The sequence below is a fragment of the Watersipora subatra genome, chromosome 8 (genome assembly GCF_963576615.1).
Source record: "Watersipora subatra chromosome 8, tzWatSuba1.1, whole genome shotgun sequence".
Lineage (NCBI taxonomy): Eukaryota > Metazoa > Bryozoa > Gymnolaemata > Cheilostomatida > Watersiporidae > Watersipora > Watersipora subatra.
In genome coordinates, this window is record NC_088715.1 from 34,444,102 (window position 1) to 34,466,844 (window position 22,743).

A 22,743-nucleotide genomic window follows, 5' to 3' on the forward strand; every position below is an offset into this window, starting at 1 on the left:
ACTATTCCAATAGCATTTAGAGAATAAAAACGTACAACCATTTCTCATAATTATTTGTCTATATGTATATGGGTTTCCATAAACTTAATAGGCTAATGTTCAGCTTGAAATGGCCAAACCCAAATCGTTATCTATTTGTTGAACCAAACCAAGGCAAGGATCATTAAAAACAGGAATGCAAAGAATGTTACCTCACACATGCGACCAACAATAGAATAATGACTACGTATAACACAGGCTGAGTATGGTACCTCCACCATCAGCTTTGCTATAGCCCGAGTACACACTTAATGACTAAATGTAACATAGGCTGCGTATAGTAACCCGCAAACCAGCACTGTTATAGCCTGAGTACATACCTATTATATTACTAGCTGCCATTTCTGAAGACTGCTGTGAGACCTCATCCATAAAGCTTTTAGAGCCAGACTTAGCTATGGTTCCGAGATGGTCGATCATCTGTGAGCGGGTCATTCCTACACCAGTATCCTAGACAATACATCAGACCAGAAGCTAAGAAGAATTGCAAAGTACAGACAATAGGGTCGTCTGAAGAATCGTTAAAAAAATGTTACATGGTAAAATTCCTCTAATATAATGCTGCAAAAAGTTTTAAATATAACGTAAAAAATCATAAAAATCAGGTTTACGATAGTGTGAACAATGTCATCACAATCAATCACCGATGTATTGTGGGATTAACAGCAACATACTGTGAGACCGTGTGTATCACCCCAAGGGTGACTGTCCTAGGAAATAGAGGGGTTTGATAAGATAATAATATTTAAAGGTGGACTTGCAGATCAACACACAGAAGATGAAAACTATGATATTGTCATATTCATGATGTAAAACCATGTTTAAAGGTGTGATAGCCCATAAATCATGTGAGCATGGGTATGAAGAACCAAACTTCACTTTAATTGGGAGTAATCTCCTCGGGAAATATTTTATAAATACAAGCTGACATCATGGGTCAAGTGGTCAATGGCAAACAGAGTCTTGATGTTACGGTTCTCTAGCTGACTATCTATTCGCTCACATAAATATTTTTTGCACCGGGGAATGCATTGCTGCAACAATTTTTTCTGCTGATTGAAGCATTTAAACAAAATTGTTTCTCAAGAACACACACTATGACTAATATGATTATGAGTAGGTTGTCAGTCCACATAATTTTTCACATGATTGCATTTTTCCTAAAGATTATTGAATTTATCCCGGGCAGTTGAGAAAAAATCGGTATTTACCAGTAAATACCGTGGGAAAAATGGGAAGAAGTTATAAAGTGTATTCCTATAGGAAAAACATGACAAACTTTAAAGTTTTACATGAAAAAATGGGCTTGTGTCGTTTAGCAACCTTTCAAAAAATTAAAACTATAAACAATGAACCAGTTGATGCACTTTTGTCAAGTCTATCTCACCAACACAGGTTTTACAACTTAGAACAACCAAAAAACCTACACCCTTAATGTGCGGAAGTCATACACTCATACTGTATTTGGAGATTTAGCTACTTCCATCCAGGGTTGGCTTGGTTTAAACCAAGCCAACCCTGGATGGGTTTAAAACGGGGTTTAAACCGCTCAGCTTAAACGGGGTTTAAACTGAGCGGTTTAAACCCCGTTTAAACCAGCCCGAAAAAACCGGTTTTTAAGGTTTTCCTTATTTTTTGTGAAAAACATAATATTTTAAGCTCCTAGTGGTTCATGTGCGGTAGAAATGCAATTATATGTAATTATCAGCTGTGGATGTTTATTTAGCGCACAGTAGCAAATTGATGGCAGAGCTCAAGTTGAAACTACATGAAATCCTAGCACAACAATGAATTAGTGAATTTCATTTTCAATTGGTTTTATCAAGTGATATGATGATCTCTTTACTGATGCAATATAAAAACCATGTGAAATATACTAATCCAATCATCGTCTCTAATAATGAATGAATACTTTCTCTAGTCTGGCCAGTGAGAAAGGATTACTTATAATTAGAAATTAAAACAATAAAATCCTTTTGGGCAAAAGCTTCAAGTTTGCAAACTAATATTTCATTTATTGGTCACAAGCCAAAGTCGTTGGATTGTTAGAAATCGGGTTATCAAGTTTGTTGTGTTTTGAAAAGTTTTGAAAGGCAAAGGTTTTAAGGCAAAAGGTAATAGGTGTGCTGTCGGAACGCGAGGTCAAGCAGATAGGCTTAAAGCTCACATAGCCAAATATCAAGCTGAAAACACCAATTTAGACAGTGATGCTAATATTCAGGTGATAGAAGTTGAGTCATCGGCCACAGCTCCAAACAATAGCAATGCATCTGCATTATGCTCTGCTCTACACTACCACATGACTAATCACTGGGATTAAAGTTCCTACTTACCCTAGGACACTTATATTTCGCTAGTATTTAGTTTCGTGAGTAGCTCACAGAGTAAAATTTCGAAGCAACTTAATTTCGCAGCTCTGATGAGTGCGAAAATATAGTGATGTGAAAATAAATGCAGTGGAACAAACATAATTATATTCCTCAGGTTCGGTTCACCGATAAAAAAATTCAATTTGCGACTAGTTTGTGATTGTGAACCGCAGGTAGAATGGTGTGGGCAAGGTCGATAATGCAATTTGATCGCTTGCTGCCATTTGTTTCTTGGACTATCAACAAGCAAGTTTTCACTGGGGCAGCTGGCCGGCTGAGCCGCCCCAACTTTTTGGGAATTTTTTACGATAAGTACAGTCCAACTCGAAAAACTCGCCCTCAGATAAAATGTAACATTTCATCTCAAACACAAGGTCAACTCAAACGGATTTGTTTGGTCAGTTCCAACGCAATGATAAATTCCTTCAGATAACTCGACCTCAACATCCTTTATTCGAAAAGTTATTTGCCATGGACGCGGTTTTTATCGCTGTAGAATGTCACTTCATTCCAAGCCATAGAGACAAACATCAACTTCTAGTAGTTCGTAGGCATCATTATTATCATCATCATCAGCAAAATATTTTTGTTAACGACTTTTATAAAGGTTTGCAAAAGATTCAGTTTTATCAATCACCCGCTTGGCCGAGTCCCATCGAAAGCGTAAAAGCCTCCGAATGAACTTAAAATAAAATCCGCAAAATTGATCTTTGTTAAAACGCTCAAAAGGAAAAGATGTTTTTTTTTCTGAGCGTATTAACTGCGGTCATTTTATGCCTATTTTAATTTAAAAACGTCTCGTCAGTCACATCACTTAAAACAAAACAAATCTAAAAAAATTACAAGTTATTGAAGAGGTGTCAGTGGTGAATCCAAACCTTTCCAGAGCCATGCTGCTTGTGTAGTACTGCGAGTGTCAGTGCATGTGTCTTATTTTCTTTCAACACACGGTGCTCACTGCATTGATTGATGTCCCCAGCAAACGATAACGCTAACTAATGCATGTGCATCGACATCAAATTCCTATCATTATAAATCATTCCTAATGGGAAAACAATCCTAAATAATTGCAAAATAATAACGTAATAAATTTTGACAGTCAAATTATTTTGTCGGTTTATATTTTAACGATGCTATAGTGGTCGTTAAAAACGTTAAAATAAATGTCGTTATAAAATTCAATTATACAGTATCAATGAACAAAGCTATTTAGTTTCGCTTTTTCGCTCGTTTGTTATGATAGTTTAGTTTCGCACATGAAACTTTCGCGAGAGGATGATGCCGCGAATACATAAGTGTCCTAGGGTATACATAGAGCTGTATGTAAAATATTCACTTTATGTGATAAGACTTCTGCTCTGTATTTCAACAATCATGTTTAAGACTCATTCTGAAATTTCTATGTTTTCTCTCTTTTTTCCCATAAAAACTCCCACAGTACCATCTTTAACAGATGATTCCACAAATGTAAGTTCAATACTCAATCATGCAGCTATAGTAAATGATGTTAATTTGACTTAAATTTGCAAAAACCTTGGGAAAATTATAAAAACAAAACATAAAAGCCGGTTTAAACCAAAAAAACCTGGTTTTTTCATAAAAACTGTGGTTTTTTCCAACCCTGCTCCCATTGACCTAAATAACAAGGATTGGATTTATTGTTACAATTAACCTGGATTTTACGAAAGCATTTCACTCAACTCAATTATTGGTTGAAAAGAATTCTACTCTAAAGGGGACTCCTACAATATAATGTTCACAGGCTGTCTAGTCCCGCTCTGTAATGAAGTGATAAATTTTTAATAGTACTATTTGCCAAAAACAGACAATAACTACCAAGTGTAATGTCCATAATTAGTTATTTTATTATTTACCTACAAACATACACAACTTAGCTATAAAAGTTTTGGAAAGAGGACGAAGTTCATGTCCCCTTTTGCTTAGAATTGCATCTTGTCTCACTATCACTTATAAAATGAGACTCAACTCGATTTGAAAAGTCTTTAGCTGTTAGTACTATGGTTAGTGTAACTGTGGAAGACCATTTGATAGCTGCCTGAAATGCTTTCAGTGCTTTTATTTACAGTAGAGATAGTTTAGTTAGACCATAGCGAGACAACAAGAAGCTTATAGTTATTGCCCCATTTCAACTTTTGATATTTTTCCCATTTATCCTAGGGTATTTAGGGCGGACGTAAAAACCATAGTTTTCCCAGCGGTATTCACCGCCTTGGGAAAATCCTTACAACCCTGATTCTTCGGTTATTTATAGCCAAGGAATGTAACCCAAAATACTATATATTTGAAACGAGGAAAAAATGATGATCGATCTATATATATATATATATATCTCAGTGTTTGTTATTTGTTTGTTGGTCATCTGTGTGTCCCGTTATAGCAGTAAAGTTATAGGAAAAAAAGTACTTTGCCAGGATTTGAACTCACGACCTCCATGTCTATAACAGGGGTGCTAAACCGCAAGGCCATGCAGCTACCTTGTTGTCAATGAAATAATTGTGCAAATCATACTTATTACACCTGCCAAACGTTGATGGCAATTGCTTAAAATACTCCCACTTCAGCAAGGACACTTAAAGGTCATGATTGCATGAACGATGATGACACAATTTTTCTTCTTAACGCTGGCTTAAGTTATAAGAATGGCTCTTATTACAGCAAAAATTTAGACTAGCTTAAGTTACTCATATCCATCGGGTAAAAAAACTTTACCAATTAAAAATAAATTTTCTATGCAAAAACATTTTTATCGTAACTTCTGTATTATAACTGAATGGCGGGTATTCACCTAGTTTAATATATAATTTATGGTTATTGACTAAATTCACAGAGTGACAACGCTGTAAATGAGAATTTTAGTTTTTCAGCAAAGTGGTCTAGTTTATTTTGCGCACCACTCTATATTGCTAGCTCTATATTCCACTCTATATTGCTAGCGTTGCACACCACTCTATATTGCTAGCTCTATATTCCACTCTATATTGCTAGCTCTATATTCCACTCTATATTGCTAGCTCTATATTCCACTCTATATTGCTAGCTCTATATTCCACTCTATATTGCTAGCTCTATATTCCACTCTATATTGCTAGCTCTATATTCCACTCTATATTGCTAGCTCTATATTCCAGTCTATATTGCTAGCTCTATATTCCACTCTATATTGCTAGCGTTGCACACCACTCTATATTGCTAGCTCTATATTCCACTCTATATTGCTAGCGTTGCACACCACTCTATATTGCTAGCTCTATATTCCACTCTATATTGCTAGCTCTATATTCCACTCTATATTGCTAGCTCTATATTCCACTCTATATTGCTAGCTCTATATTCCACTCTATATTGCTAGCGTTGCACACCACTCTATATTGCTAGCTCTATATTCCACTCTATATTGCTAGCGTTGCACACCACTCTATATTGCTAGCTCTATATTCCACTCTATATTGCTAGCTCTATATTCCACTCTATATTGCTAGCTCTATACACCACTCTATATTGCTAGCGTGAGAATTCAAACGCCAGCAACAATTAATATTAGTTGAAACTTGTTTTTTGTTATTAAACTTACACATTGCGGGAACGCGAAGTTCAGTAAATTACATTTTTCAGATTTAGCTCCAAAAACGAAGCCATAGCTTTTAATTGACAAGTAACTTTCATAGCTTAAACAAACAAAGAGTAAAATCTTTCCTATAATAAGTGGGTCCCCCCGAACCTACAGATGGATGTGAGGAGAAAGACTGCATCACCGAGGATTCGAACTTTCAACATTCTAGACCAACACTATAACAATCAATCACTTTACCACATTGTGGAATAGTTGTGCACTTAGTGATTACACCTGATGATTCCTCGCAGCCCTCGGGACTGCCACGGTGCTTGTTGAGATAATTTACACCCGAACATCCAATTACTATACAAAAACCTAATTTCCTGTTTATTCAGAGCTATAAAATCTACTTACAATACCGAACTGACTCATAGACACCAGTCTTCATCCTTCTTAGCACATTTACATGAATTTGCGTGCATTGAAATATCAACAGGGCTAAAGTGACTACATGAACATATAATTTATTATACTTTACAACTTCTCTCATTGGCTCCACAGATATTAGTGAAGATATGTTGACAATGAAACACGAAAGATACTAACACATGGAACCATGTTTGTAAAGTATTCAAATGCCTCTCTACATTTACTCATGTCAGTAGCCATGCATTACTATGAAGAAATGGGAGCCTCAGTGCATTATCAAGCATGACAATATAACAAAGGTGTTTGAGTGACTGCAGAAAAAAAATCATTATATTTTTGTAGTGAGCTCATCTTTTTACTTTATAATTAAGTAATAAAATTTGATCACACGTAGCACACCTAACACAGCGGTAATATGCGCATCTATGGCTTAGTTGTAGTGTCTCTTGTTAGTCATGTAAACGTATTAAACATTTGTGATGTGCTAAGTCCAGCATTACATGGAATTAAATTTTAATATTAGTTTATATACATAACCATATGAGTTGCTGTCTAGCTATTACTCTTGATAAATTACAGAAACATTGAAAATATATCAAAGCTCATCTGATCGAGTTCAACAGCTTTTGTAAGGCAACTGGTGAAGTTGTCTCATCTCTAATGTTCAAACAATCAGAAATTTTATCATTTCCAAAAATCGTTAGAACAGAGTTAAAATTGTTTTAAATCATAACAAAATTCAAATTCATTATTTTACGGCTATATAAATTTCACAATGTTGTTTAGAATTTCTACACTTTACTTTTCATCTACGTTTAGAATACATCAGTAGGGTACCACAGTGATGAGGAATTGATGCACATGGCAGCACCTGCTTGTAGTTGCCAAATCTAATCTGATAACTCGCCTCATAAACACATAACAAATCGATATGTCAATGCAATCAAAATGAGGTTCGTAAAGCGGTGAACTGTACAATAGTCATCATGCTGCCACCACAGAGTCAACAAGACCACTATAACATTGGCGGCAGCAAAGTCTGTACCTGAATAGTGAATGTTTTCTTGTTGTCATCAGTTGCGATGTGAATCTCTAAGGCTGTTCCTTTTCCCACGACATCACTTCCTGTCATCTCCAAATACCTATAAACAATTTGTGCTGATTGATGTGGATTATAAGGCACCTGACCTGTTTCATGAATCTGGCAGGCTGATAGTTTTTTCAATACTCAGCAACATAACAGAACTATAGGCTAGAGAAACTGTCATCCACTTAACAAGAAAGCACTTGCACCTACAGCTACAAAGAAGAGAGACATCGCTCACTGAATGTTAGCGGAACTTCTGGTTGTGTGCAAAAGACCAAAACATATACGATCAAACCAGTTTAGTTGAGTAACCAAGATATTACCTCTCAGGCTACACTAGGCTGGTTTGTTAGACTACGAAGAAAATAACAAATACGACAGCAAAAGAATAGAATGTATAAAAAGAGTAATGCGAGGAATTGTGTGCACTATGCATGTAGCACAACCTTAGCAAACAAATCTCACTAATCAGATTAGGTGGCTACAGTCAAGCCTTTGTTATGACAACTTGCAGTACTTATTGTAGGTTTTGGTAATTATGAAATTAATTAAAAGCACTACAGTTAAACATCAACTTATGGTCACCTTGAAATTTGTATGCTTCGACATAGTAAATGAAATATTTGAGACAAGATCTATATCTTTTATATATATATATGTATATATATATATACATTTCTCAAAGTTTGTCATATGTGTTTGTAGGATTGATTGTCCAGCTATAGATCTTAAAATCTTGGAATAAATATTCCGTACCAAAGAAGATTGGACCTCGGACCCTGCCGTTCACCAGTCTGACGCCTTACCCACTAGACTACAGAAATCAAATTGCTAGCTTGCCAATATAAGTCATTATATGAGAGCAAATACCTAACGGCTTTGCGTACGACGCGGGTCATCCCATAACGTTAAGAGAAGCTGTTCGCTCACATTATAAACGTACTGGCAAACGTACAGGCTAATAGCACGCTGGGTAATAGCGAGCAAGTCTCACTACTTCTCATCGTTTATAAAACAAAACACTTTTCTCATGATATGTACTGTAGTTTGAAAGTTAGAATAGCAAATGTTGTTATAAATTAAATACAAATCAATTTTCTGTCCAAAGACTTCTATTACCCGGGCAACGTCGGGTAGCACAGCTAGTCCTAAATAGTTTTCAACATATTGTCCAAAGTTTTTGTGAAACTGTGGTTTTGTAAATCAGTAGATGTGTACACTACATGTGTATACAGTCAGTATTACTAAAATGCTAACTAAAGATAACTGCGTACTGAGAAACAATTGCTGTGGAGTAAAATAATACGGGTGAAAAAAACATTTACATGTATGTACGTATATATACATAGCTTAACACACATCAACATATTAATAGACATCAAATGACACCATCAACTTGTGCCAACATAGTAATATATATAATGGTAATAAAAAAGCATTTGAACAATAAAAACTTGCAAACTTTGTCAAGTTGAACGAATACAAACCGTAGTTTTTCAAGAGCATCACTAGAGTTTGAAATTAGCTCCCTAATGAAGACTTCCTTCCCTGAATAGAGGGACTTAGCAACAATGTCCAACAGTTTCCTTGTCTCTGCTTGAAACTCATGCTTCTCACTGCTGCCTGGCAACAAGAAAACGAACAGCCGATGTAATGATTAGTACTTGAAAAAGACCTTAACATAACAACTTAACTCGACTGTATAGCGCAACCATATCGGATGCGGGGACTGACCAACTTTCTGATAGTGACAACATTTAAGTGACTTGAAAGTGCACTAGGGAAGGAATCTAACAGTCTATTTAGAGAGATATGGATGCTAACGAGGCTGAAAACAGAATTGAAAAAAATAACATCAAATCTCACATCAAAAACTAAAAGCTTTTAAAAAGAATAAGGTGGTATTTTCTGTTTCCTGTGTTCATTAAAAAGTCCTACGAACTAGTTTCACAACTGGCAAACACGCGCACACCTAATACTTCCCTTCTTTGACAGAATTTAGCTCTCTAGTCAGCCGCTACCTTGGAAAAGAATGCACATTCTTTATCCGCATTCGCCTTTACTTCAGTCAGGCGAATTCGCATCGCCGCTATGTAATTGGAATTAGCCTTTATTTATATCTTTACACAGTTTCGGGAAGGTTTATAACAAGAAATGTTTGCCTATTGCTAGCAACTACATTGTGATCTAACATCCCTTCTATTGTCACCCTCCATGTTTGCTCTCAGACTCCTACTAGTGCAATATTAAAGGTGTCCACTACTGAAATGAGGTACCAGATGAACAATGGTAATTGTACAGTAACAAAAGCTTGTTTAATATCAAGCTAAATCAGGAGAAAAACAGGCCTTGAATGACTTCAAGTATGCGGAGATTTCATCTTTAGTCTTAATAAAGGGGAATGAGCTGTTTTAGCTTTTTAGAAACAAAACTCCAGCATGAGGCGTATAACATGAAATACCATTTTTAGAACCTCGATTTGTGCAGCCCTAACGTGAGGTTTAATAAATCATGTCAGAAGTTACTTGCTCTTTTTTAATTAAATGATGATTAAATTGCAAAAAACAATTTCTAGTTCCAAGTTTTGATGTTATCTTAACTTCATTCCAATGCTGATAAAAACAAATTGCGCAGCGTAAAAATATTATGGCAAATCAAAAGTTTGTAAAAAAGAAATTCTTATGATATAAGGAGTTCTAGATATAGGATAGGCAGTATGCTTGTCTGATGCTGTTTGTGGGTGTAGCTATGAAGTGCGGATTAGATATATATATATATGATAGCATACCTAACCAATTATATGTAGGTATAGTCTGATACATCCATGTAGATGTAGGAATAAAGTGGGTCTGATTATATATGCATGACACATTCAATGAATTTAGTCAACTCAATGAAAGATTAGACAAGCATTTTGTAGCTGTGTCAATTTTACTGTGAATGCAGCTCGCCATCAACTTACGATTGTTTAGACAGTTGTGCGGCTGATGAATTCTTGACAACCGCCTGGTTGACTGTCTACACATCCAGAAATGGACACAAACCAGGAGGAAAAGTGGAAACCAGTCATTGTTTTTCCAGCACTGATAATGGGAGCATGCAAAAAGGTATGTATTTTTGTCAGTTTGAAACTCTTTATTTTTTGCGACCATTTTTTTCATTTTGTATGTTTCACACTTAAAGCATAACTTTCACGTACAACTTTTATCGTATAGACTAGGTAAATCAGACATGCTGATTCCGATTTTGTACTCAAAATAAAGATTGGTCCACTAACTTTCAGAGTAATGACGGCTTTTTACAGCGTTTGTATATCGGTCTCGAAAACAACACGATCAGCACAAGCTCCGCCCATAAATGCGTGACGTAACCTAGCTTGTGAGAACCGTAAGTTGGGGATGTTTAGTCCTATTTAGAATGACAGAGATCGGTGTCTTAAAACCCATTATAATCTAAATTCAGCCTTCAAAATAATCTCAGTCTTTTCTGAAAGGTAGATAAGCTATTTAACATTGCATATATAAAAATGAGCTCAAAGAAGCGCGATAACAACTTGTGATAAAATCGCGCTTTTTTGAGCTCATTTGTCTCGACGTTCAGCCAATTAAACATCATGTAATAAACTACGAGCAATTTTAAATAGTTTATCCACCTTTTATAAAAGACTGAGATTATTTTACAGGCTGGATTTAGATAATGAGTTTTAAGACACCCATCTCTATTATTCTAAATCGGACTAAACATTCCCAACTTCCGTTCCTGAAAAAGCTAGGCTTCATCACATATTTATGGGCGGAGCTTATTATGCCGATTGTGTTGTTTTCGAGATGGATATTGAAACGCTTTAAAAAAGCCTTAATGGCTTTGAAGGTTAGTGGACCAATCTTTAATTTGAATACAAATTCGGAATCACTGTGTCTGATTTACCAAGAAAACGCGCTGAAAGTTGTACGTGACAGTTATGGTTTAATGATCAATTTGCAATGTAGTATGCAGTGTTTGACATAAAAATAACTAACGCAAGCATAAAAAACTGAATAATGTGTAGTACATGTCGCAACTGGTATTAGAAAAATAAAATGGTGAAAATATTGCTGAAAACAATAAAAAATGGCTTGAGACACATGACTTTATGGCTGCAGTAAAATGATGTGCGATAAGATATTCAATTGGTTTGTAACCAGTATGTCGGATCCAAAAGGGGTCAAAAGTTAACAACTGCCAGTACTAATATTCTACAGGTGAATTTGAGTATTGTACCCTTTACTATTCACCAATAATAACTGCTAACAGTTAGCTTTGCATTTTGAACGCATCAGAATTGATGTTAAAATAGTTCAATTGGTCACTGAAGCAAGCGAAATTTACCTTTGGAATTTTGTACCCTCCACATTTACCTTCTGATGGAAACTTCAAAAGTCATTGTCTACATTGAGGGTGCAATAATCCAAGCAGCTAATTCAATTTAATTGACAGCAAAACTTGCTAAAAGCGGTAGCACAAAAACTGCCTGATTTAGAATAAGCAAGGTGATAATAGGCTAACTAACCTGTGCCTCTCTCATTGTCTTTAATAATTGTATGGTACTCAGGCTTTTCTGCTTCTAGATCTGGACTCGTGTCTTCAACTGCACCAGCAGAACTGGTAGACATTGACCTTGTTACAGGCCATTGCAGACTTCTTGAAGAATGAACACCTACCAAAATATAACCATCTTTAAAACATAGGAGAGCTTTCAAACTGCTTCCAACACGTTTTTCTCAGTGAAGGATCAATTCGATATGAATTTAGAATCTTCTCAACTGATATGATTTAATTACGAAAACAGTGCAGCCAGTCATCTCTTGTCTTTATCCTTTTAGGTTAGTCTGTAGTAAAAATTCTAAGTTATCCATGAACTATAAAAGGTTTTGAGGCATAGCCTGCATATATTCCATATATTCATATTCCTGCATATATTATTCCAACGAATGACTTTTCCAAATCGTTGCATCTTCTTACTCTGCCTTTGCTATATGTTTATTTTACTTCAGCTCAAGGTTTCAAGATTTTTCATGGTTTGTGTCCTCGTATTTTACATGACAGTTACAGGTTCTCAACTCATTTCAACTTATGTGATATGAACAAATTGCACACAATCACTAACAACTATTTTGAAAATATCATTGCCAGCTGCTGTAACAATCTTCCAACTAATATCCTTTTTCTTGGCAGAGAAAAGCATTTTAAACACTATTTGTCAGACTATATTCAACTTGAATGGCTAACTGCTGCTTTTCTATTTTACTATTGTTGTATGGCCTAATTTGAAAACATTTTTATTTGTGAAATGAAATTATTGCCAATAAAGTACTATATATATATATAAATATATACATATATATATTTATATATATATGTATAGCCTATGAGCTTGGTACTTACACAAATGCATTTGTGTAAAAATTCTAACTACAGTAATACTTCAACTTACGAGTGCTCCAATGTACGAGAAACTTGAGATACGAGCCAGCTTTTAAGCAAGTTTTAGCACTAACATACGAGCCATGTTTGAGATACGAGCACGTGAGTCAGTTGTCAAGTATGCCGGAGGTGTTTTATGAGAACAGCATCACTCTGTATTTTTCAACTGCTCAGGTTACACTATTGTACCACGTTATTTTTTTGCGATTTTCAGTGCAAAATTATGTGAATTAAAAGTACTCTGCGTTGACCGAAAGTTTGCCAGTAAAATGAAAGATAATGCAAAGAAAAAGCGAATAATAACAGTTGACATTAAACGGAAAATTATTAAAAAATATGCAAAATGTGTATGCGTGACTGAGCTAGCTCAGCAATATGACAGAAATACATCCACAATTATCAAACCGAAGGATTATATTCAGGGCATTTAGTTCGCAAAAGGACTGGCCATAGTTTCTAAACGGCGCAGCGATCTTCACGACCGCTGATGGAGAGACTGCTCAGGCATTGGATAAACAATTGGCCGGTGACAGCGTAACTGAAACGATGTTATATGAAAAGGCCGGTGCTATCTAGCAAAACTATAAAAATAGACATTCGGACAAGTTGGCTAATGGTCGCGCATTAACCTTTTGTGACGACACCTGCGTTCGTCCTAATCGCAACATGTCGAAAGGGCGACAAAGGCAAACGTCTTTAGATAGGATCATCTTAAAACAGCCGGCTAGTCTTGAAAGCGAAACAAAGGAAAAATTAGCTAACCAGCGAGAAACTTCAAACCACGAACGCCAAATAAATTTTAATTACGTCAAGTTGAAAATGAAAGTTTGCTTTTAGGTTTGCTTCTACGTTTGTCTTTTAAGACATTGATAAAATCCAAATTTATCAAAGTCAAGTGTTGTAATGAAGAATAACTTATATCTCCCTCTCTGGCAAATGCTAGCGTTAGCTGCTATTGTATGAGTTTAATTTTACATTTTAATTAATCACATTTCCTGGCATTATTTTTTAATTGTTGCTTTTTGAAAGCATTCGGTAAATTAGGACAATGTTGTTATGGACAATGTTATGACAACATGTTCTTTCGGTTACAATATCTTGTTTTGAGTGTTTGATTTGCATTTTCAGAGTATGGAAACCAATCAATATATATTTAATGGTTTTATATATAAATAAATTGCACCAACATGCGAGTAAATTAACATACGAGCTCAGTCTCGAAACGCATTAAGCTCGTAAGTCGAAGTATGACTGTACATCAGCAAGTCAAAGTATTGAGCGATGAATTGAAAATCCTCATGATAGCAACTCACTTTCAAGCCTGGGGCGCAACACTAAAAATATTATAAAATGGTCAACAGTTCAGAAATCTCTGCAATACCAAACTCTGTTTTGATGTACATTCAACCTAATCGATTGTCATCATAAAGGGAAAAAGAGAACCTTGGGTCATATCTATTATGAAGATAACTGATAAGGGGATTCCAGCTTCACTCATCTGTCTATGAAGTTTTAGTTATAAAATTCTATAACTTGAAATGTTTTTTGTCTTTTTAAAGGTTGACTTGCAACAAAATTTACATTACAGTTATTTAGTATCAAAAGATTCACCATTTCTTACTCTGCTGTGTTGCAGGTGCAAAATATGTTAAAATGTGATTACAAGCTCTTAAAAGGTAAAAAACGAAGAGTTAATTGCAGCCATCACCAAAACGCCGTAAATTGGAATCCCTTTCCAAAACGGATCAGATGGGACGTAGTTGAACACGATGGCTTCTGTTTACACTTTCATGCAACCTCATTCGTCAATATATTTTCACAAATATACTTGACGTATTCAATAAAACCATGTCTACTGTCATTACGCATCTATTTCATCATCATCGTAATGCTGTCACTTTGAGCACTGATATCTCAAAACCTACCGTAAAAACTCGTTTAATTTGTTAACCCTAAGTCAAAGGAGTGCACATCATCCTCTGATAAACATGACGAACTTGTTGGTCACCTGTGACAGTCGAAAATTGCTGCAGAAACTGTGCACGCTGTTTGGCAGAAAGTAGGGGTCACATGATCAGATTACGACTAGATGAGTAGACCAAGTCGAAACAAAACTGTAAAGCAGTGAGCGTCTATATTTGATACAGGCTTTTCAGTAAAACCCAAAGTGGTTGTCATAAACTAGTGCTACGAGACATTTTATATTGACCTTTAATTGGCCTTTCATTTCACATGATAACATCACGTTTCAAAACAATAACCACAATGTTTGAGCACGTCATCAAAATAAAGAAAGTCCAAACCACGGCCTTTTCGTGATGGCTACGATTAACTGTTCATTTGTGAGCTTTCGAGACCTTTTAATCACACTTCCACATATTTTGCACCTACAACACAGCAGAGTAAGACATGGTGAACCTTTTGATATCAAATAACTGTAATGTGAATTATGTTGCGAGTAAACCTTCAAGTATGCCAAAAAAATGGGGTTTTGCTTTTTATACAATGAGACCAATTAAGATTTGCTGAAGTTTATTTATAAGCTGAAAGATGCCTAGAAACTAAAATGCAAAGAGATGCTCAAATAAAATCCAGAACCATGTTGAATACAACAACATTCGCTGGGAACAATTGACAAGCAGCCGGAGAGTTTGAATCACGATAAAAAATTCCTCATTGCTTGGTATCAACATGGTCCAAAAGAGAGATATAGAACTGTTATTAACGTGTAAAAGGGAAATTCGATATAGAGAATAATGCTTGAGAAAATCCAAGTTTGTTTGGCCAAAAAACATACATAATTAAATTAAAAGAAATTAAAAGATTAAATTAAAATTAAATACATAATTAAATAAGAGTAAACAACTGTTTACAGGCCAAACAACTGGCCTACGCTTTGTACAGAAAAAGCGCAAATTTTTATCTTGAGTTTGTATTGGCTCCTTCGCTGTAGTAGATAAAATGTGCTACTTTCGGAGGTTTTGTATTTTTAATTTTCATGTTATACAGTTTGGTGAAAAACATATGCATGCTTTATACTCTTACAACATAATATTTTATGCTATTTTGCATTATATTATTAACCACATAATTAATTACAGCTACAACATTCATAAAAGATGTAACAAGGCATTTAGCAGCCAGTACTAAAATATGCAAGCAGTGTCTCTTAGTCGACCTTGTCTAAATTTGTTACTACATGCAGTTTATTAGATACAGCCATAACCAAAGTTATTCCAGCTGCCTACATCTATATTCAGCAATGCCTTAGAGTAACATGTATGCTTCAAACTCAGCCTAGTAGCAACAAAATGTGATTTTACATAAAATCCTCCATCCTACAACCAACCTAAGTTTAATTATACACCGATTATAGCTGTGCAAAGACTTCAAAGAACGATTAACTTTGAACCATTTAAAAGTTTTGCATGGAGATACTGCGAAAACAAACATACCAACAGGGAATGCAGCCAGACCACAAGATAAGCATATAATACGTACAAGTAGCAAGATGCCCAAAGACATCAGAAGATCCAATTAAAAATGTCAAAAGCAAATTAGAAACTTAAAAATTGGTGGAATTAATCATAGAAATTGTGTCAGCACTAGATGGTGAACATGCCAAAAGGATGACAAAGCGATTAAACCTACTAACCACCATCACCATAAAACCACCAGAAAAACATTAGAGACGAACCAAGTGAGTACACACAGATAGATCTGCCACCCCTGTCAAACATGACCTAGATAGGCCTACTAGGAGTAAATGACGAGCTCCTCCCTACATGCCGACATCATGTGTACCAGCTGAAAACTTACGCAAACAAAATATCTGCACACGCATAAAACATTGAACCTTAACAATCAACCTACACCCACAGGCTGGCCATCCTACATGCCAAACATCTATAAAATAGAGCATCTCCATTTATCAATGTTCTTCCCGAGGGCCTCCTTGGACGCTCTCTCATCTGCCTGCTGAGGAGCCTCTCTCTGTCCTGCCTATGGAGCCTCATTCTCCTCCATCAGCTGAGCCTCTTCTACATCACTATCTCAACTGCCAAAAATCTTTACCTATCGACTATCATGACTCTTGTTTGACTGTCGAGGCTCACAGCCGTATGAGACCGAGTAAACAAGCATGGACAACCGTTCGAGTAAGGATCTAACTTTTATTTGCTCTTCTAACCTTTTTTCATTAAAATTATTCATAGAATTTTGTGTGTGGTGTATTTTAGTTGTTGACTTATAGAATAAAGAAGTAACTTTTACTGGTAAATATCAGTAATGCTTACAATCACAGGTTTCCTTTATCGGGATATTGCTGAAGCCGAGGCCGAGCTGTAGTCTACACACACAAAAAAACAACATACGTCCACGTAGTTATGAGCAAAAACAAAAGTATCCACCCAAATAGCTCACCAATCCGATGAGCAGCACACACAAAAACTAAACCAATCGACAGAGCCATCCATCATGTCCAAATATTCCAAGTCATGTATTGCACAACTCACGGTATGGTTTCACAAAACTTGTCCCAAAGTCCCTGTTAATTTGAGACTGTCCGATTGCTGTTTTAAAAATGGTCGCCGCTAGCCTAATGTCCTGATTCAACATCTCACTAACTATCAGGGCACTGCTAAAAGAGGGAATCAAAAAGTTACGGAGCACTCAGCAATGCCCTGATAGTTACTGAGATGTTGAATTAGGACGTTAGGCTAGGCTAGCGGCGACCATTTCTAAAACAGCAATTGGACAGATCCAAATTAATAGGGACTTTGGGACAAGTTTTGTGAAACCATACGGTGAGTTGTGCAAGACATGACTTGAAACTTGGAATATCTTGACATGATGGGTGGCTCTGTCGATTGGTTTAGTTTTTGTGTGTGCTGCTCATCGGATTGGTGAGCTATTTGGGTGGATACTTTTGTTTTTTCTCATAACTACGTGGACCTTTGTTGTTTTTTTGTGTGTAGACTACGGCCCGGCCTCGGCAATAACCCGCTAAAGGAAACCTGTGCTTACAATAGCTTGTAATAAAAAAAGTGGACGACAAGTACGACACCGAGTTTCCACCATTGTCGTCGCAGAACAAAACCCTTAAAACGGAAATGATAGCCCTGAAAAGGGCTGAGGTGGTTGGTGAGACTACTGGCACTCAAAAATCGATTTTGACTGGTGAGTCCAGTAGCCCGAGAGGGTCACTGTCGTCCCCGATAGGATCTACCGATGGGCGAATGGTCTTGGACCCCACTTCATGCTGGTAAAAGCGAATGAGCTGTCAATCAGTGTGTACCCATATTTGTAGACGTCAGAATGCGTAAGAGTTGATGACGTCTTTTCTAAGCCTATAATCCGGCAGCTTCAAATTGCTAACTCAACGGATCTATATTACGTTCATCGCAATTAAGACAAATTTGAATAGTCATTTATAAGGCGCACGCTTAACACTTGTTCAATGTAGAGTGTATGTATGTGTGATACTAGCAATTTTTTTATGTTAACCATTTATTACCATATTGTTCTAAGATTTGCATGTTACTATACAAACACTAAAAAAATTATTAATACTCGAATTGCGTGATTAGTTAGTGACAAATGTTATCGTTTTTGTATTCGAAATATGTTATTGTGGAATTGGTTGACCTGATTACTGTGCAGCCAATCAATTGTGGATTTTTCTTGGGATTGCTATATAACCTGCCGGTTTGATCATTGTTGGTGTGTTACTGCTTGGTACTGAGAGATATAATACCAATAAAGATACTGCGTTCTTTACAAACAAGCTCTGCTTGAGTTTGAAAAGCAAATAGGTATAACATTCTTGTCACTGTTTCTGACTTTAGCATTGTGATATTAGCCAGCGTATCATAGCTGCATTCACTATAAGTGCTACTGACCGAACATCAAGAATTATTGCGCTTGGCTTGCTAGGGTGTAATAGTTGAGAAAAGACACCATCGAGTCTGTTCATCAGCTCACCCACGAGTCTGTTTATCGGCTCACTCTCGAGTCTGTTTATCGGCTCACCACCGAGTCTGTTTATCGGCTCACCATCGAGTCTGTTTATCGGCTCACCATCGAGTCTGTTTATCGGCTCACCATCGAGTCTGTTTATCGGCTCACCATCGAGTCTGTTTATCGGCTCACCATCGAGTCTGTTTATCGGCTCACCATCGAGTCTGTTTATCGGCTCACCATCGAGTCGTTTATCGGCTCACCATCGAGTCTGTTTATCGGCTCACCATCGAGTCTGTTTATCGGCTCACCATCGAGTCTGTTTATCGGCTCACCATCGAGTCTGTTATCGGCTCACCATCGAGTTTGTTTATCGGCTCACCATCGAGTCTGTTTATCGGCTCCCCATCGAGTCTGTTTATCGGCTCCCCATCGAGTCTGTTTATCGGCTCACCCGCGAGTCTGTTTATCGGCTCACCCGCGAGTCTGTTTATCGGCTCACCCTCGAGTCTGTTTATTGGCTCACCCACAAGTCTGTTTATTGACGCATCAAGTTTGTGTGAACTCACTCTTGAGTTGGGAGTTGTATATCCTTGTCGAGTAGAATTTACTTCAAGCTTAACACTTTCATTTGTACCTGAACCAGTAATAATCAGATTAGTTCCCACAAGCTAAGCAAAAATGCACAAACTAAACATAGTCATAATAGAATAAAATAACATGGCAATTTCAACGTCGATGTTGTGTGGATTCGGATTAGTTACGCACAACAAAATTTCTCCTAAACCACTCATAATAAAAGCAACTAAAACTCCCTCGCATTATGCAGAATGCTATCATCTTACATACGATTAAAAAATTTAAGCAACCACCAAATAACAAGGCCACGCTAAAATATTATGCAAGCATAAAATAATAAAGATAAGATATTAAATTACTAGGCAGTATGAAATAACTATAGATTTTTACTTCAGTATATGACCAAAGCTACCTTTGCCGAACATACCAAGCATTACCTTGCAATAGTTTGGAAGAGCATGTGGTGAGACTAGTATTTACAAAACATGACCTCGATATAGAATAAGTTAAATAACGATTAGGTTGGTGAGCTCGACAAAGAAAGGCGTTTGATTTATTAATAGCACGGCAGATTGAGAAAAAGTTGAGAGACATGCTTTCTTTAATTCTCCGTGCGTGTCACGGACAAAATAGCTCACATTTTATATTGATTTCTGGATGTGTAAGATACGGACCATAGATTTTGTTCTAATTTTAGAACTAAGGCTTTACAAGTCTTAACACCGAAGCGTTATAGCAATTATACGACGCGTTATTAATGCTTTTATCCGGTACCGCGGATTTGTGACCTTTACTTCCGAGTAGATAACTCTGTGCCGACAAAATTAGGGGACAACTCCGTCTCACCCTGCCAAACTAGCTATAATTTGTCAACTTTCAGTACTAAAGTATCACCGTTTCAGAAATAACTCCTAGCTTGTTATCTCTAACATACCCATAACTACATGACTTGTTCTAGTTGAAGTCCACAACCTTTGTACTAAAAAATAACAGGAGAAGTTGTATTTTGATGCCCTTCCTAACACGCTCAATGGTCCTTGTGTGGTGCAAAGAATAAAACCGCCATACTGAATTTAAGTCAACCCCCTAATCACTGAGGCTTTTGAAAGATAGTGCTGTTGACAATTTGAAATACTTTTGATACACATTCGGCAAACAAAAAAATATATATACATGTATATATATCAGAGATTGCTAAACATAATTATTATGAAAATGTTTACTTTTCGTTATCCATTTCTATAAACATAAATATTTCCATAATTTAATTGAAATGGATATGGAAATTTTATTTTAGAATAATGGAAATTTTATGGAAATGAAAACAATATGAAAATGAATAATGAAAATGTTATGAAAATGAAAATAATATGAAAATGAATTATGGAAATGTTATGGAAATAATCTGGAAATGAATTATAGAAATGTTATGGAAATAGAAATAATATGAAAATGAGTTACGGAAATGTTATGGAAATTGTGACATACACGTAATTCCTGATATATATATTTTACCGTATGCTTTCCACAAAGTACTACAGCAAGTAAACTAAATAGCGGTACGCAAGCAAAAAACCACTAATGATTAACTAACATAATAATTTGGAATTAAATGCATAAAATGGAAAAATAGCAAACTTTGATGATCTATATGAGTATCGTTTAAGCAAAAAGTGGTCCGGGATAAGTTCTGTGAGAATAATTATGCATATCTATTACAGCATACTTCCAGTTCTGAAAACAAAAATATAATGCAGCGAGGTTAAAATAGGCAAGGCTATATGGTGAATGCTACTCTTAGTCAAAAGATAGTAGGTGTAGTTTGGAGTTTTGTTTTAAAAGATTGCAGAGGAAGAGTTCTTAACAGAGTGCAGAGGTTATTAAATGTATTTAGTAGGTTACTGTTGAGTTGGATGCGGCTTACAGCCCTAGATAATCCAAATCTGGTACTAGTTTTGTGATCATAGCGTATGGTTTGTAAGATGTTACTGAAATATTTAAAGTGAGGCAAGTAAAGTACTGCAACCAACAGTTTAGGCAAAGAAAAAACACCAGTAGTGTTTGTTATTAAGTTGTCATGCTTACAGGCATTCCATACACACACAGCACACAGTTTACCACAACTGTAGTTAATGTTTAGAGAAACCATTCTACGTAGTCACAGAAATCGCTTGATGCCAACTGGTACTACTCCTTTTTTCTGGAACAGCGGTAGGACTAAAACAGTACTCTGATGCCTACTGCAATACATACTGCAGCACTTTCCCTTGTCCCCAATATGATACTGTGTCACCTACTGCGAAACCTACTGTCACACCTACTCTCACACCTACTGTCACACCAACTGTGACACTTACTGACACACCAACTGTGACACCCACTGCGCACCTACCGTAAAGCTTATTGTGACACCTATTGTGACACCTAGTGTGACTTTTTTGTGACACTTATAGGTGATATACCAGTTAAAAAAAAACTAAATGAAATCTGATTGACCGTGACATATAGTACTCAGCTTCCATCAACCCGCAACGGTTATGTCAAGAACCGATGAGAGGGACTCTAATTGTAATACATATACATGTATGCTCCACTTCACATCCTACAGTTTCTGCTTCATATTTTTAAGGCGAATAAAGCATGTTTTTTACACGTCAGCATTTTTTTATAAAGATGCAGTTGCTAGTTTGGATATACTGTCTCTGTAAGGATTTTGTACAAAAAAATGTCAACTCTTGTATGATTGGTTGTCAATCGTAATCATAGTATTACTCAAAATACTTCAATTGACCCAGGTGAGATCAATCCAAATTTTGTTGTTTAAAAATGAACGTGCATAAAGTTTTTGTAGATTTCCTCAAAAATTATTACTGTTTTTCTATCATTTGCAATTGTTTTTGATGTTCTATGTGATCCTATTGCCAAGATGTTTCAAGATTAAAATCGACAAAACTTGGTTGTAGTAACACTCAGCAAAAAATTGTGTGCGAAATGACACCACGAGTTGCTGTCATTGGGATAGTTGATAACAGCTTCCACGTTCAAGTTGCAGAGATACACATATATTTCTGTCAGTCTCTTTGCAACTACAGGCATCATAATCATACTTTATATGATCTGAGAGTTTTATTCGCAGTCAAATATTTTTTATTTTAACTTAATTGAAAAACTTTAGCATTTGGATCACCTATGACATAAAAACAATCTATGTTTTCCGATAAAGTTTACTAAAGTTTTGTGAAGTT

The 22,743-nt window shown here is 36.1% G+C and overlaps 1 protein-coding gene across 1 annotated transcript in view; it reads right to left on the minus strand.

Annotated features, from left to right (window-relative positions):
* The window catches only part of LOC137402202 (heat shock protein 75 kDa, mitochondrial-like), a 44,318-nt gene extending 24,214 nt beyond the window's left edge, over positions 1 to 20,104 (minus strand). The window contains exons 1-5 of the mRNA XM_068088698.1: positions 19,936 to 20,104; positions 12,048 to 12,194; positions 8,986 to 9,121; positions 7,457 to 7,553; positions 360 to 489 (exon numbers count right to left, since the gene is read on the minus strand). Of these exons, the coding sequence (XP_067944799.1) occupies positions 360 to 489; positions 7,457 to 7,553; positions 8,986 to 9,121; positions 12,048 to 12,194; positions 19,936 to 20,092 (667 nt within the window). The 5' untranslated portion in view covers positions 20,093 to 20,104. The remainder of the gene's footprint in view (positions 1 to 359; positions 490 to 7,456; positions 7,554 to 8,985; positions 9,122 to 12,047; positions 12,195 to 19,935) is intronic.
* Positions 20,105 to 22,743: the final 2,639 nt, after the last annotated feature.